The 15,835-nt window shown below is 39.0% G+C and overlaps 3 protein-coding genes across 3 annotated transcripts; 2 read left to right on the top strand and 1 right to left on the bottom strand.

Annotated features, from left to right (window-relative positions):
• The first annotated feature begins 421 nt into the window (after nucleotides 1-421).
• LOC104723866 (3-hydroxyisobutyryl-CoA hydrolase-like protein 3, mitochondrial) lies at nucleotides 422-3,852 on the top strand. The gene is made up of 10 exons (XM_010442289.2): nucleotides 422-874; nucleotides 1,029-1,130; nucleotides 1,243-1,307; nucleotides 1,913-2,047; nucleotides 2,156-2,252; nucleotides 2,533-2,662; nucleotides 2,752-2,930; nucleotides 3,074-3,201; nucleotides 3,284-3,385; nucleotides 3,613-3,852. Exons 1-10 carry the CDS (start codon nucleotides 658-660, stop codon nucleotides 3,712-3,714), a joined length of 1,257 nt encoding a protein of 418 aa, XP_010440591.2. The 5' UTR covers nucleotides 422-657; the 3' UTR covers nucleotides 3,715-3,852.
• LOC104723865 (protein CORTICAL MICROTUBULE DISORDERING 3) lies at nucleotides 3,837-6,612 on the bottom strand. The gene is made up of 5 exons (XM_010442288.3): nucleotides 5,272-6,612; nucleotides 4,950-5,171; nucleotides 4,778-4,869; nucleotides 4,392-4,684; nucleotides 3,837-4,291 (listed from the first exon to the last, which is right to left on the bottom strand). The coding sequence occupies exons 1-5, from the start codon at nucleotides 6,388-6,390 to the stop codon at nucleotides 3,954-3,956; spliced, it is 2,064 nt and encodes a 687-aa protein (XP_010440590.2). The 5' UTR covers nucleotides 6,391-6,612; the 3' UTR covers nucleotides 3,837-3,953.
• A 1,604-nt stretch (nucleotides 6,613-8,216) lies between these two features.
• Nucleotides 8,217-9,682, top strand: LOC147934214 (uncharacterized). The gene is made up of 2 exons (XM_087472543.1): nucleotides 8,217-8,514; nucleotides 8,910-9,682. Exons 1-2 carry the CDS (start codon nucleotides 8,217-8,219, stop codon nucleotides 9,680-9,682), a joined length of 1,071 nt encoding a protein of 356 aa, XP_087328669.1.
• The last annotated feature ends 6,153 nt before the right edge of the window (nucleotides 9,683-15,835 follow it).

Here is a 15,835-nt window from a genome sequence, read left to right as displayed (position 1 = left end):
ATGATGAACCCGAAAAAAGTGATCTGAGCATTTGGTTTCACGGATCCCTTGAAGTTCGTCATCGCTGACCGGATCCCATTCATACATTTATCGAATGAATAACGTCCCCATGGAAACTTCTCACAAGCATCCAAATCATCAATAACACTCAGAATAAACGGATCTATGTTTCCATCGGCCTTTGACTTTGCTACCACTATCTTGCTTAAGAAGTACAAGATAGTCAAATTCCTCTGGTCTGTACTGCTATTCTGCATTTCCTCTAGTTTTGCTTCCACATCGCTGATTTTGATTTTATCATTTCTTCCAAACACCCTCTGAACACACTTGTAAGACCACAACTTTTTCTCCTTATAATAAAAAGTGGGGTAATTATGGCAGTCCAATCCAGTTAAAAGCGCATGTTCTCTCAACGAATACCAAATAGGTTGGTTGGGTATGTAATTTCGTTTTTTAATGAAGGGTGTTTAGACTTTTTCTCCATTTTCCATTTAAAAAATATTGTTGAATGAAATAAGAAATAGAAGGATGGCATTTTTGATCAATTTTGCGAGATAGTGGCTTTCAAGCCATTCTTCCCACTAGCCTCCATCTCTCACCGTCACTGATGATGATGACTGTATCATCATCGACCTTCTTCACCAACTAAACTAAACTATGATCATCAAAACTTTGGCTCATCGCATCTTTTTCCCCAAATTATCATTACCCTTCTCTTCTCATCACTTCCTCAGACTCTCACTCTCCGATAATCGGAAATTCTCAGTGATGGCCGGAGCTGGCGGCGACGACTTCGTCAAAGGAAACGTTTTTCCTAATGGCGTCGCTCTCATCACTCTCGATCGCACCAAAGCTCTCAACGCCATGAATCTTGGTAAAACAAATAGTTGCAAATACTCTCTTCTCGCTCTCTCTTTCTATGATTGTTTCATATCCCCAATTTGGTGAATCACACTCATTTTTGAGAAATCTTCTTATCAACTTGTTGGAATTGGTTAATTTGGTTATATATGCTATGATAATTACAGATATGGATATAAAGTACAAAAGCTTTCTTGATGAATGGGAATCTGATCCGAGAGTTAAATGTGTTATCGTTGAAGGCAGCACTCCTCGAGCCTTTTGTGCAGGTGATTGCAGTGTTTTCTCTACTTTATGTTAAACTGTTTCATGTAGATGAAGTTATGTGGCATTTGACCATATTATGGGGAGTGAGTGACCCATCTATGAATGGTGTTGCAGGGATGGATATTAAAGGAGTTGCTGCAGAAATCCAAAAGGACAAAAATACGCCTCTTGTGCCAAAGGTTTCTGGATTATCATGCAAAAGATACTTTGGTCTTTGTACATTTAAGATGCTAGAACTATGCAATGTGGTTATTTTTGTTGGTTATCTCCCGGTTGTGTTTGTTGCGATGGGTAAAGTTTGCATCATTGGAGCCGTCTTTAGGTAAGGAAAATAACCATATTAACTTAGTTTTAACCGCTTGTGAAGCAGATAATAACCTTAGAGCAACTGTCAGATTTAATCCTGGTTTGTTTGTTACTTTCTGTTATTACTCATCACCATATAAGATATTAGACACGAAAATGAAATTATCTGGTGTTATCTCGATACTTCAGGTCATGCTTTAGAAAAAAACAATACCCTCATTGTCATTAAGCACCTTATATTACAGAAGACGCTCATTTCTGAAGAGCACTTTGATTCTTATAACTGAATATTATGAAGTAATTTGTGTACTAATTTGATCAACAGGTATGTCTGTGGTACTCTTGTGGTACTCTCTTGGATGTTGTTCTATAGATTTTCTTACGTTTGGCCCTTCTTTGCGTAGTACCATCCAAATTCTTAGCATATGTTAGCCTCCAGAACGTAGATGTTTCTGACTTCGATATTTTGCTTCCTTAGGTATTTACAGCAGAATATACTCTGATATGCGCTATTGCTGGGTACAAAAAGCCATATATCTCATTGATGGATGGTATAACAATGGGATTTGGCCTAGGTCTTTCTGGACATGGTCGCTACCGTGTGATAACAGAGGTACTAAAGAGAAAAATACTTGTTCTGCACTTTTTGTGTAGGTAAATAGGTAATAATAACTGGAATTATTATCCTGACTCTTTTACATATTTTTGATTTCCATTCCAGAGGACAGTTCTTGCCATGCCGGAAAATGGAATTGGCTTGTTCCCAGATGTTGGGTTTTCATATATAGCAGCTCACAGCCCTGGTGGAGGATCTGTTGGTATGTTCATACTCGAATCTTTTACACTGCCTAAAGTTTTAAGGTGCTACTAGGAATAAGGAAAGGGTCAACGCCAGTTAAAGGTCATTCCTAGTTGGTTGATATCTAAGTATGCACATAATTTTGGTGGAAAACGATGATTGTTCGAGCTAAATACTTCTAAGCTTTGCATAGAATGAAATTCACATAAATGGAAGCCTGTTATTGTTTTTAGAAGCTGAAAGGAAAGATTACTGTGGTATATTGCTCAATGCAACTTTTCTGGCATAAATGTCTACAGGTGCTTATCTTGGTTTGACTGGAAAAAGGATATCCACACCATCAGATGCACTGTTCGTTGGTCTTGGAACGCATTATGTACCATCTGAAAAGCTAGCTTCATTAAAGGAAGCCATTTTGTTAGCCAACCTGTACGCCCTTCTTGACCTCCTTTCTTATCTTTCTGTCAAAACGAAATATTTTTTCTCTGTTTTAGAACTCATACATATCCATAATGCAGTTCTGAGGATCCTGATCAAGACATCCAAGCAACTTTATCAAAATACAGCGGCAATCCTGAATCTGAGGCCACCCTCAAATTGCTTTTGCCTCAAATAGAGTCAGCCTTTAACTCAAATAAGTCTGTCAAGGAAACAATAGAAGAGCTCAAAAAGTACCAGCAAAGCAATGAGCCTTCAGGTATGATTTTCCATGGGAATTGTAATGCTCATAGAGCCTTACTGTTAGCATTCAAACCATTTAAAGTTTTAGTTTAAGATTATAGACGAAACTATGATCGCTGCCTTTTACCTTTGTGAATACTGGAAAATGTTTGGATACAGTTGTAGACTGGGCTAATGAGGCACTCAAAGGTTTGGAAAAAGGAGCACCGTTTTCTCTTTACCTAACACAGAAGTACTTTGCCAATGTTGCATGTGCCAAGGGTAAAACTGTGAACGAATTAACAACAGTGAGTTTCAATTCATAAATTCCGTTATTTTTCTCTCCACTAAGACGAATTTTAACCTCCCATATTAATTTCCTCTGTGAAGCTTAATGGTGTGATGAAAACTGACTATCGCATTGCACTAAGATCTGCCTTGCGTTGTGATTTTGCTGAAGGCGTTAGAGCAGTTTTGATTGACAAGGATCAGGTTTGTTCATTGCCACTCAAATTTTTCTCTGTTTGATTCATCTTGTGCTCAGCTTCACCTATCTGTTCTTTTAATCACTCAGTTAATCATCTTGAATGTCTTTGCTGTGACCGGGCATATTGAGTTTGTTATCTGCATCGACCTATGCTGTTTTAATGCCAAATTTTTGTTAATACCAAGGCTCAAGTCAATCAAAACTGATTTGCTCTGTGAAAACTCTTTTGCAGAACCCAAAATGGAACCCGGCAAGCATTGAAGAGGTAGACGAAAACGAGGTGGAAGCTCTCTTTAAACCATTCAGTCCAGAAGTGGAAGAGTTAAAAGTGTGATTATCATTTTGCTTTTCTCTGTTTAAATTGTGTAGACAAAGTATTCTATGAATAAACAAATCTTTAGCCATGATGTGTTGAAGAAGCTTGTTACTGTAAAAACTATTTAATAAAACGGAACCTTTCTTTTCACCTAAATACTTTTTGGGCACTTAAAGATTATCTTTAAAAACATGAGCCATTGTATTACAGAGCATGGAAACGTGAGAACATTAAAGATACGAAAACAAAAGATGAAATCAAGAAGCAGAGTTGTCATATGTAGATCCGACGTGGTGGATAACGAATCCATAGATTTTGCGCTTCAGCCGCTCGATCTTGGCTGTCAGAGCCATTGTTGTGATCTGGTTTTCTTGGTTCGACACGACCCGGTCCAACCACTCGTTAACTTGTTTCAGCTGAGACAGAACAGCAGTTATGGAACTACTATCTAAAGATCGCTTTGCTGCGTTTTTGTTGTCTAACGACTCTTCCACGAACCTAATGAACCACATCTGCATTTCCGATTGTAGGTTCACTGCGAATTTAGCTGTTTCCTTCAATCCATCTATGTCTGTCCACATCCCAACAATATTGTCTGAAACACCAACAAATGCCAATTACTAAACTTAGAACTCTGCATTTGATATGTAAAGCCATTTTGATATGGAACTTCGTTTTCAGTGTAAAGAACAGACCTGTCTTGACAGAGGGTGGTCCGGGAGAGAGACGAGTAGGCATTGATTTCTTCAGAGACAATGGTGATTCGTGGCTGTTCTGGTTTTTCACTAGTGAGACTACACTGAGGTTAGTAGCTAACGCAGCTTCAACCCATAGAGAGATTGGGTTTTGTTGATCAGACGACGAGCTGAAACTGTTTTCTGAAGCTATCTTACTGTATTTCACGACATCTTCATAGATTGTCAAAAACTGGTTGATGATTTGCAAAGGATTCCCCACCTTGGAGGCTAAACAAAGTTCCGAGAATTTACTGAAACATCCACCAAAAGATAAAGTATCAAAGACCGTACAAAAGTGTAATAAGATTGTTTGCCAACATTTTTAGGATGGTGTAACTGTATACCTTAAACATCTTATGATGCACTCGTTGGCATTTGCTTCTTCCAACGCCCGAGCTGCAGCTTTAGCAGCAAAGTCTCTTCTTTGCATAGCTTCCTGGAGTAATCAATTTACAATCGATCACTCTAGTGTCATAATCTAATGCAGCTCAAAAACGTGAAAAGACAGCCTCATACCTTTCCAAGTTTTGCAAGTTCCTCTGAGGTACTACTATCCAGTGGAACACTACCATCAGTCCATTTACGTTCATGATAAGTGATCCCAACTCCTCCAAAGGCTGAGACTTCTTCTAGTATACTAGTCTCTGATGAGCACGACTTGGCTTTCTCTTCACACGCTGAAGATGAAGAATCACTCTTCCGCCTATTCGCATCACTGAGCCGCCTCGACATAGCAGCCTACAACAATTATACAATACCAATTTCACTCCATCACACATAACAAATCATTCACCAAACACACAAATTTGTTCATCCAATCAAACAAAGTTTTTGTTACCTGAGTACGCAAAATTGCTTGATGATCAGGCTTATTCTTAACACAACTCTTCTCCTTGTGTTCAACTTGAGCATTTCCATCAGCAGCTAATGGTTCATCCCAATTCTTTCGATTCTTAGCCGAAGAACCACAGGCTAAAGCCTCTGAAGCTTTGGAGATTCCAGCAGCCATCGCAGCCATCTTCTTCTTCCCTGAAGAATCTACAACCATAGGAGACATCTTCAAACCAGTAGAAAGCCTACGTCCAGGTGAGATCGACATTCTTCTTCCACTAGGCGATGGATTCATCTTCCTCCCATTAGGTGACGGTTGCCTATACCTAGACGGCACAACAATCGCTGACTCTCTTGCAACTCTTCTCTGCTCCTCACGCGCTGCAGCAAGACTCGGCACCACACATTTCGACGGCACCGGAGAAGCAGATCTCCTCCCTTTACCAGAAACAGCAGGCGACGGATCTCTCTCCACCGCCGCCGCCGCCGCCGTCATACCACCGGAGCTATTCTTCTTCATCGATGAGACTGACCGTTTTGACGATGCTGGTGACGAGAACCTCTGCGGCGTCGTTTTCTGTTTACGAATTTCGTTTTGGTTCACCGGAGCAAGGGCTTCCCTTTTTGGAACATCTACGTCGCCGCCGTTGCCGTTGTTATCCTCGGATCTTCTATTGTTTAGGTAAACAGCGATAGGATCAAGAGAGTACTCCGAGTCAGAAACTGGTTGAATCACGAAATCTCGTTTGGATCCGTTACATACACGTGCGATTAAGGGCTCCGGTGTTCCGACGAAGGCATGACGACCAGCAACGGGGCGGATTCCGGCGGCGCGTGGGACTGGAGTCGCGAACTCGAGCCGTTCTAGGTAGATAAATTGACCTAGCTGGAGACGGTTACTAAGGATTAGATCTGTGTCTCGTTCAGAGAGAGAGACATAAGTGGAGTTTAAAGAATCCGATATTTGAACGAAGAACCCTTGATTGGGCCATAAATCGGAGCCGGCGAGAGCTGGAACGATCCCGGTGACTTGTAGTGTGGCGGATCTGTGGTCTCCGGTGGGGCGTGTGTTGGAGCTCATACATTGCAGGAGTTTTAGGAGGATTCCGGGAGCGAGTGACGCCATTTTTTGAGTGTGAGGTTCTGTGAGTTTGGGGGAAGGAAGAAGAAGAAGGTTATAGAGAGAAGGTATTGAAGCTTTGGCCGTTACAAGATTCAAAATTTGAAATCGAGTTTCTCTTTTTGTTTTTTTTTTTTTTGTTTTTTCTTTATATTTGTTTCTTGCGGAACTGTTTATGATAATAATGCGATTAAAGAGATAATCAAATTAAATGCTCATTCTAAACCGGCAGATTTGGACCGGACTATCCGTGATTTATCTATCTCCTCTTGAACCTTCTTAAGTACAGTGATAAAAAAATAAGATAATTAGATTTGGAAAAATGATCGTCAGCTATTTGAAGTATACGCCAATAGTCATACATACAAATAATATAAATGTCTTGTTAAATATATGAACTATTGTCATCACATAAGAACATCCATAAACAAATATAGGTTATATGTACAACACCATAAATATTCGAGGTTGGCTATAATCCGGCGTTGACCGATGTTGACCAGTATTAACCGGTGTTGACCGACGTTGACCAGAAAAAAATATTCAAAAAAGGAAATATATATATTTTTCTTTTTTTCCTAAAAATAATATTTTTTATGTATTTTTGATAACGAAGAGCAAAAAAGCATGCGAAGATTAATTACAGTTTATCATTGTGAGTTTTATTTTATTATATAGAAGAATCTGAAACAATTAATTTTGTTATAGTAGTTTTCTAATTACGATTCCTACTTTTACACGATTTTGTGCACATTTTTTTTTGTTTTTTAAAAAATAAATAAAAGAAAATAGTGGCTTAATTCGATTGGACAGATGATTTGTGCTTTATAGGATAAATGATGTCAATTGAAATATATCCAAGGCATTGCCAACTATTTCTTTGATTTTACAAAACCAACCTTTAATTTTACAAAATCAACTTTTATTTTTTAATTATCTTCTAGATATATGTCTTTCATGTAAATAAATAGAATTTTCATTATTTTCTTCTTTTATTTTTCATATTAAAAACCAAGAAATAGTTGGCAATGTCTTGGATATATTTCAAATGACATACTCTTATAAATAAGTAAAAAGAAAAAAAAATATTTAAAACCCCCACCTTTGAATATACAAAATAAAAAATGATTTTTAAAAAGAAAAAGTATATATTTGTTATTCTTTTATGACAAAATCTACTACTTTGGTGGTATAGTTTTATTATATTATTTTTGGTATATTTTTTGTATTAACAAAATTAGTTACTAGATATACCACAAATTTTGTTTGTCATATAATTTTTTTATTTTTTTTGGTATATAATTTCCTTTTTTGTCGTATAACTTTTTGTTGTTATATTTTGTTTTTGTAAATTATACAAATCATTTATCTTTTTTATTTATTTATCAAAAATACATAAAAACAAAAGAAATATTATTTTTAAGGAAAAAAAGAAAAATATTTTTTTTTGAATATTTTTTTCCTGGTCAACATCGGTCAACGCCGGTCAACACCGGTTAATACTGGTCAATGTCGGTCAACACGGGTCAACACCGGATTTCGGCCAACTTCGAATGTTTATGGTGTTGTACACATAGCTTATGTTTGTTTATGGATATTCTTATGTGATGACATTAGTTCACGTAGTTAACAAGACATTTATATTGTTTGTATTGTGTGATTATGTGTTGGCGTATACTTCAAGTAGCTAACGAACATTTTTCCATTAGAATTCTGACTAAAGAATTTTGCTCATTTTTAAAAGGGTGATTTTGCTCAATAACCAATTTTGATAATAAAATTAAGAATACATTTTAAAATGAAAAATAAAGAAACTAACCAATGGAGAGGAGATGGCAGTGACTTTGCGGTATGAAAGGTTGTTTGGGTATTGTCGAAGGTGTCATAGTCTTTGTCATGACATTTCCCTGTGTCCGCTCTTTGGTGACAAAGGGAAGCAAAAGGTGGATGATGGGTCGGGTCATCAGCCGGAGGATAACGATAAACTTCAGAGTTATAAGGGGGCAATGGTTAACGGAGTCACCACTAGGAACGCCTCGGGATTGAGTGAAGTTAGGCCAGGGGTCTCTCACCAAGCCTCTCTTGGTGGGAATGGGCGTGGTGGGGGTTCTCAGGCCATTAACCATCAGAGTAAGCAGGGTGTGGGCAGTTATTTGAGGAAGAGTCGAAGGGGTTCTCATCAGTGGCGGAGGCAGAAATTTTTTTTAGTGGGGTCTAAATAATTTTTATTTTTTTATAGGAATAAACTGTTAAATTTAGAGGGTTAAAATGAAGTTTTTTTAAAAAAAATGGGGATAAAAATGCAATTTTTGGGGCTCAAAATAGAAATTTAGTTTAAAATATGGTAAAAATATAGAAATTGTAGGGCTCAAAATGCAAAATTTGTGGGGGTCAATTACAAATTTTAAAGAGGTCATATTATAATTTATAAGTAAAAATACACAAAAAAAATTTTAGTGGGGTCAGCTGACCCCATATCACCCTTACTAGTTCCGCCCCTGGTTCTCATGCTAATGTGAGGACAGAGAGGCAGGACCGACCCCAGCTGGTTGCTCCTGTTCATGCTCCACCATCTCAGGTTGCTGTCCCGGCAGTTGGTATAAATCAGCAGATCACCAGTGAGGTGGGACACCAGTTTACTAATAATGAGCAAAAGATGCTGGAGGCTTTCCTAGATCCTAATTTGGAGAAGGGTGTTGCTCCGGCTGCTCCGCCTGTAGGGGAAGAGTCTCTTCTGCCGCAGGATACTAACAAGAAGGTGAATAGGAATTTGTTTCCAGGTTCTGCGGATGTGAGTGTCACTGCTTCATGCTCCATGGCATTGTCGCAGCAGGAGGTTTTTTTCTCGGATGCCCTCAGTGATCTATTGGAGCAGGAGTTTCCTCTCACAGACAATCAGTTGCTAGGTTTTATGGATACTATTATGGAGGACAAAGGGGAGGGGACAGAGGTGCTTCATCAAGAAGACACATCACTAATGGAGGATGTTGTTCAGCTTGAGGAGAAGGGTATTTTGGATGCAGAGCTTTCTGATCAACCTGTACATGGGGCGGTTAGTGATGATGTTGAGGGTGATGCTGAGGATAAGTCCCAGGAGGAGGACGCTGGGGGCGTGGTTCAGCCTCCGCGAAACAAGGTAGTTAGGAACAAGGGTGTCCTCTCGGGTGCTAGTACAAAGAAGAGAAATATGTTTTCTTTAACCTCACCACGCAAGAAGGTTGTCACCAAGGGTGTTGGTCTGCAGGGGAAAGCGGGTCCTCATCATGGAGGAAAGCCTCCAAACTCATCGGTTAATTGATGTGTGTAGCGCTCAAGGGTCGACAAGGGGATGAGGCTTATCAATACCTTGCTCAGGACTGGTTTCTACTGTTGGAAAGGGCTCTGGTCTGGTCCTTTTTGTTTTGTCTATTTTTTCACATGTCTGTGACTTGGAATAAGTTACCAACGGTTGCGCCGTATGGTCTTAGTTGTTTCAATTTTTTGTTTCCTCTCGTGATCTTACCATGTAATGGTATATTTTGTTTTCATTGTATTTTTGCTGTACGAGTATTAATAAATCCTTGTTGGCCCTATCTATCTTCTCTCGAGCTTGGTCTATGTTTGGTGCATATTTTGTAGTCACAATGGTTTTGCTCAGTGTTTGGTTCGGGATAGGTCTTGTATTGGCTATACACTGGTGTTGGGGGTGCATTGTACGGTTGCTGGTGGCCTATGGCCGCCACTTTTGTCCTTGGTTTTGTTGCTTTTAGGTACTAGCTTATATGTGATTTCTTTTGGATTCGGTCTAATTTGGGCAGTGGTGTTGGGCTGGGTTTGGCCGACAAATTTTTTGAGCTTGTCTCCGTATTTCATATTGTCTTTTATTACCATCTTCCACTCGGTATTTCAGATATTGTTTTCTCGGTCTCTAGCTTGGTTTATCTCTTCGAGGGCGGGAAGAGGTGAGCTTGGGTGGTTTATTCCACATATAATATTTTTTGATCTATGAATATTGTAAGTTGGAACTGCCAACGTGTGGGTAACCAGACCACTATTGAGAATCTTGGAGATTTATGATCTAAACATCGACCAGATTTTTTATTCCTCATGGAGACAAAACAATCTACCTTCTTTTTGGAAAAATTTGTTGGGCATTTTGGATATAAAAATCTAAAAACAATTGATCCTATTGGTTATAGTGGTGGCATGACTCTTTTTTACAACAAAGATGATTTTCAGGTCTCAGTTTTATTTGAGTCAAACAGGCTAATTAACATTGAGGCAGTTTTTAAAGGTCGTATAATTAACTTGACTTTCGTTTATGGAGATCCTGTTCCGAAGAACCACAATTTGGTTTGGGAACGGCTTTTACGGATTAATTCCACTGGGTCTACTCCCTGGTTTGTTGTGGGAGATTTTAATGAGCTGATGGGGAACCATGAAAAGCGAGGAGGAAAGCTTCGTCATCCTTCCACTTTACTTTCCTTTAAAGGTATGATTCAGGATTGTGATTTTTTGGAGTTTCCCTATCTGGGTGATTGCTTGTCTTGGAGCGATTGGCGTGATATAAAATTAATACGCTGTCGGCTGGATAGGGATTTCGGAAATGAGGATTGGCATGCGTTGTTCCTGGATACAGTCACAGAGTATTTACCGATGATAACCTCTGATCATAAACCTCTGGTGGTTAATATTGGCGCTAAAAGGCCACGGGGGAGAAGGATTTTTATGTTTGACCGACATTAGATTGGGAAGGCGGGTTTGATGGATGTTATTACCTCGGGGTGGGACGGGGATTTCAAACAGGGTTCGGGTTCTTTTGTGGATAAACTTGTGTCTTGTCGTAAGGCAATTTTGCAGTGGCGTAAAGCTCAAGTTCCATTCGGTAGAGACACCATTGAGGCTTTGATATGACAACTTGATCTGGCTCAGGCGGATGATTCAACTCATCCCTCTGTTATCTCGGAGTTACACACTCGATTACGAGAGGCCTATAGGGATGAAGAGATTTACTGGTATCAGAAGAGTCGTGATAAATGGATGCGAGTGGGAGATAAAAATTTGAGTTATTTCCATGCCCAGACAAAACAGAGGCGAGCCCGTAATCGGATTACTGGTCTGTTTAATAAGGACGACATTTGGTCAACCGAGGATGTAGATACTTGTAATACTGCGGTATCATATTTTGAGGACTTGTTTACTTCAAATAACCCGATGGATTTTGAGGAGGTTTTACGGGTGGTTAAAACAGTTATTACGGGTGAGGAGAATGGGCGGCTCACAGGTCCTGCAATGGAGGCTGAGGTTAAGTCGGCTTTATTTATGATGCATCCAGATATAGCCCCTGGCCCGGACGGGATGACATCTCTGTTTTTTCAAAAAGTGTGGAGTGTAGTTAAAACGGATCTTGTTAGTTTGGTTAATCGATTTTTTGTGGAGGGGGTCTTTGACAAGGGTTTAAATAGAACACATGTTTGCCTAATCCCTAAGGTGGCGAAGCCAACCCGGATGGCAGAACTAAGACCGATCAGTTTGTGTAATGTGGGGTATAAGATTATTTCTAAAATATTGTGCCAGCGGCTCAAGATGGTGTTACCGGGGCTTATTTCTGAGACTCAATCGGCCTTTGTCCCAAGTCAGTTGATTTCGGATAATATCTTGATTGCTCAGGAAATATTTCACGGTTTATGCACAAACCCATCTTGTAAAGGGAAATTTATGGCTATCAAAACAGACATGAGTAAGGCGTACGATAGGATCGAGTGGGATTTCGTTGAGGCGCTATTACGGAAAATGGGGTTTGCAGGGGCATGGATTTCATGGATTATGTTTTGTGTAACTTCGGTTGAGTATAGAGTGCTTCTTAATGGTCAACCACATGGTTTGATAGTTCCCCATAAGTGGTTACGGCAGGGCTATCCCTTATCTCCTTATTTGTCCATTCTCTGTACAGAGGTTCTAATTGCCAATATTCGGAAAGCGGAGAGGGATAAGCTTATTACAGGGATAAAAGTGGCACATAAATACCCTCCCATTACGCATTTGTTGTTTGTGGATGACAGTCTATTTTTCTGTAAAGCGGATAAGGACCAATGTCGGGTTATTCTGGATATCCTGAAGCAGTACAAGTCTGCTTCAGGTCAACAGATAAATTTTGTTAAATCTTTGATACATTTTGGTCACAAGATTAACGAGGCAACGAAGGCAGAGATGCAGGGAATTCTTGGGATCACAACCTTGGGTGGTATGGGGTCGTACCTAGGTTTACCTGAAAGTTTAGGAAGGGCTAAAACGAAGATCTTTTCTTTTGTTCGAGAGAGGATTCAAAGTCGGACAAATGGGTGGACGGCCAAATTGTTGTCGAACTACTGCAGTCCCGACATTTATGATGTCTTGTGTCTGGTTACCTAAAACAATTACATCCAAACTTACTAGTGTAATTGCAAACTTTTGGTGGAATAGTAATGGCCAGTCGGGGTGGGGGGGGGGGGGGGGGTGGGGGTATGCATTGGCTGGCTTGGGAAAAGTTATGGGTTAGTAAACAGTTGGGCGACCTCAGATTCAGGAATGTTGACGTCTTTAATTCAGCATTATTGGCAAAACAATTACGGCGACTGATTGATGTTCCGGACTCACTATTTGCCAGGGTTTTTAAAAGTAGGTACTATAGGAATTCGCACCCACTGGAACCTATTAGGTCATACTCTCCATCGTATGGTTGGAGGAGCATGTGTTTCGCTCGCTCTCTGGTTAGTAAAGGGCTCATTAAAAGGGTTGGTTCCGGGGAGACCATTTCCATATGGTCTGATCCTTGGGTACCGGCTCAATCCCCGAGACCAGCTTTAAGTAAGGGTCCGTTCAAGGACCCTTCTCTTCAAATGACTCATTTAATTGATCGACAGACAAACACTTGGCGTATGGATATGCTCGCCGAGCATTTCGATCCGCTGGATGTTGCATTGGTAAGTGCTTTACCTTTAGGAGGCTCCTAAAAGGATGATTCACTTAGTTGGCATTTTACGAAAACAGGGAAGTATACGGTCAAGTCAGTATATCATACGGCCCGTCTCGCTGTACCGCGGACTTTTCAGGGGTCTGGTTGTGGGCCGGAGATTACATCTATTTTGGCCAGAGTTTGGAGGGTTCGTTGTCTCCCAAAAATACAACACTTTATGTGGCAGGTTTTATCAGGGTGTATTTCGGTTTCAGCAAACTTGGGTCAACGTGGCATTACTTGCGATCTGGGTTGTGTACGGTGTGGTGCTGATAAGGAAACAATAAATCATGCCATTTTTGTTTGTCCTCCGGCCCGCCAGGTTTGGGCTTTAGCGCACGTGCTAGTGGGAGCAGTTTCCTTTCTGACGGATTCCGTGTATGAAAATGTTGATCATTTTTTAGGGCCAAAGAATCATGGGTCGTATGTTGCTGCTTTCCCTTGACTTATGTGGTATATTTGGAAAGCGCGGAATGCACGCATTTTTGAGAATATTGTTGAGGGGACGAAGGAGATGGTCTCTGTCGTAGAGGGTGAGGCTTTGACGTGGCAGCAGACTCAAGTGGAGGCAGATTTGGAGGTCATCCCAACCCCCGTAGTTACTAGTCCCCCGGTTCACGTGGCTGCCGTTATTTCCCCCACGGTAGTTTCGGGCTACCGCTGTTTTATAGATGGATCTTGGAAAGCGGGTGACCCGCTTACAGGGGCGTGACGGTTTTGCACCTCTTCCCAGAATATGTTGCCAATGCGAGGAACTAAGAATTTCCGATGAAGTTTATCTCCCTTACATGTTGAAGTAGAGGAGTTCATTTGGGCGATGCGCTGCATGATCAGACATGATTTCAGAGACGTGGCGTTTTACACAGACTGTTCAGACTTAGTGAAGATGGTGTCTTCTCCTACGGACTGGCCAGCTTTTTCGGCGTACCTCGACTACATCCAGCTTGATAGGGAAGAATTTTCTTTTTTCTCTATATCTTTAATTTTTCGAACTGCAAATGTAAATGCGGATTCTTTGGCACGTCAAGCGCGTACATCTCTGCACCATGTTTTGTATCTAAACAATTTTCCTTCCAATTGGCTCGTTTGAGTTAATCTATTGTTGAAAAAAAAAAAAAAGAACCAATGGATCTTACAAAATAACAAAACTGTCCTTCAAAAGCAACACACGCGCATGAAGAATATATTTTTTCAACAAAATTAATATGAAATCCAAAATTTATGTAAACAAAATGTAGTTTTTTCCTACATTTGACATAGGTTAAAATTTTAAAATCGGATATAAAAATTTTAAGATGATGAATAGTATTGGTAACTAAAAATATAAAATTCCATATAAAAACACATAAAATAGTATAATATAATACATATTATCTAAGTATTTAGCACAACCTGCAATAATTCAATAGTAGTGGTGGTTGTAGTTGTAATGATGGTAGCTATGACGACATCAATTGTGGTTGTAGTAATGACGGAATTGTGATAATGGTGGCTGTGGTGATAGCCGTGATGGTAGTCGTGATGGTAGCCGTGATGAGAAGATACATGCACAAAATAAAGAAGTTAAATAATTTCTAGTTAATTACATGTTGAAAAGAGGATGCTATATCCTAGAAGATACAACATAAAGAACCCAAACGTATCACTTAAACCCACACCGAATAAAAAACATACATTATAAGAGATACAATATAAACAATCTAAACAATAAATTAAATGCATAAAAATATGCAAATTCTTTAATCATGCAAATTCTATAAAAATAATTTAACTCTAATCATGCAAATACTATAAAAATATTTTTACAAATGATTTCATTTAGTTTTTGTAAAAGTATTTAAAGCACATATGATAAAAAAAAAAAAGGGGGGGAGAATAGTATAGAAAAAAAAGGAAAGAACACATGGTATATATAGAGACGTAGGTGACGTGTGTATGAGAGAGGATATCATTTATTCTCATGGCGTAGAAGACAAACATGTCATTATTATAGATAATACATAGTATATAATAGATAAATAGTTAGAATGATTACTTAGTTAAATATAGTTTTTGATAATTATTTTTGTCAAATTCACTTTTTAAAATATCAAATTAATGAAAATGCCTATGGATGGTGTTTCTTAGTTTTTTTCATTAAAGTAATTTTGTCGAAGACACTTTCAACAAAGAAATCTCTCATCTACTTTTTTTAAATAAAAAAAAATTCTCCCATTCCTATATATAGTCTTGTTTTCAAATATGTCAAATACTTCAAAATTGTGACATGTGTTTAATAATATGAACATATTTTCACAAAAAGAATAATCAATTTATAATCTTTTCAAAAGCCCTTTTCCATATGATAAATGTCTCATGTATTGTTTCTTTAACCTTTCTCCAATTCATATATATAATCTTATTTTTACATATGTCACATATTTCACAAATCCGACATTTGTTAATGATATGAAAGTAAATTACAAGATAATAAAAGTA

This window comes from Camelina sativa, chromosome 11 (genome assembly GCF_030686135.1).
Source record: "Camelina sativa cultivar CO46 ecotype springtype chromosome 11, ASM3068613v1".
In the NCBI taxonomy this organism is placed as follows: Eukaryota; Viridiplantae; Streptophyta; class Magnoliopsida; order Brassicales; family Brassicaceae; genus Camelina; species Camelina sativa.
Note: the sequence above shows the minus strand (reverse complement) of the source record. Positions and strands in the feature narration are given on the sequence as shown.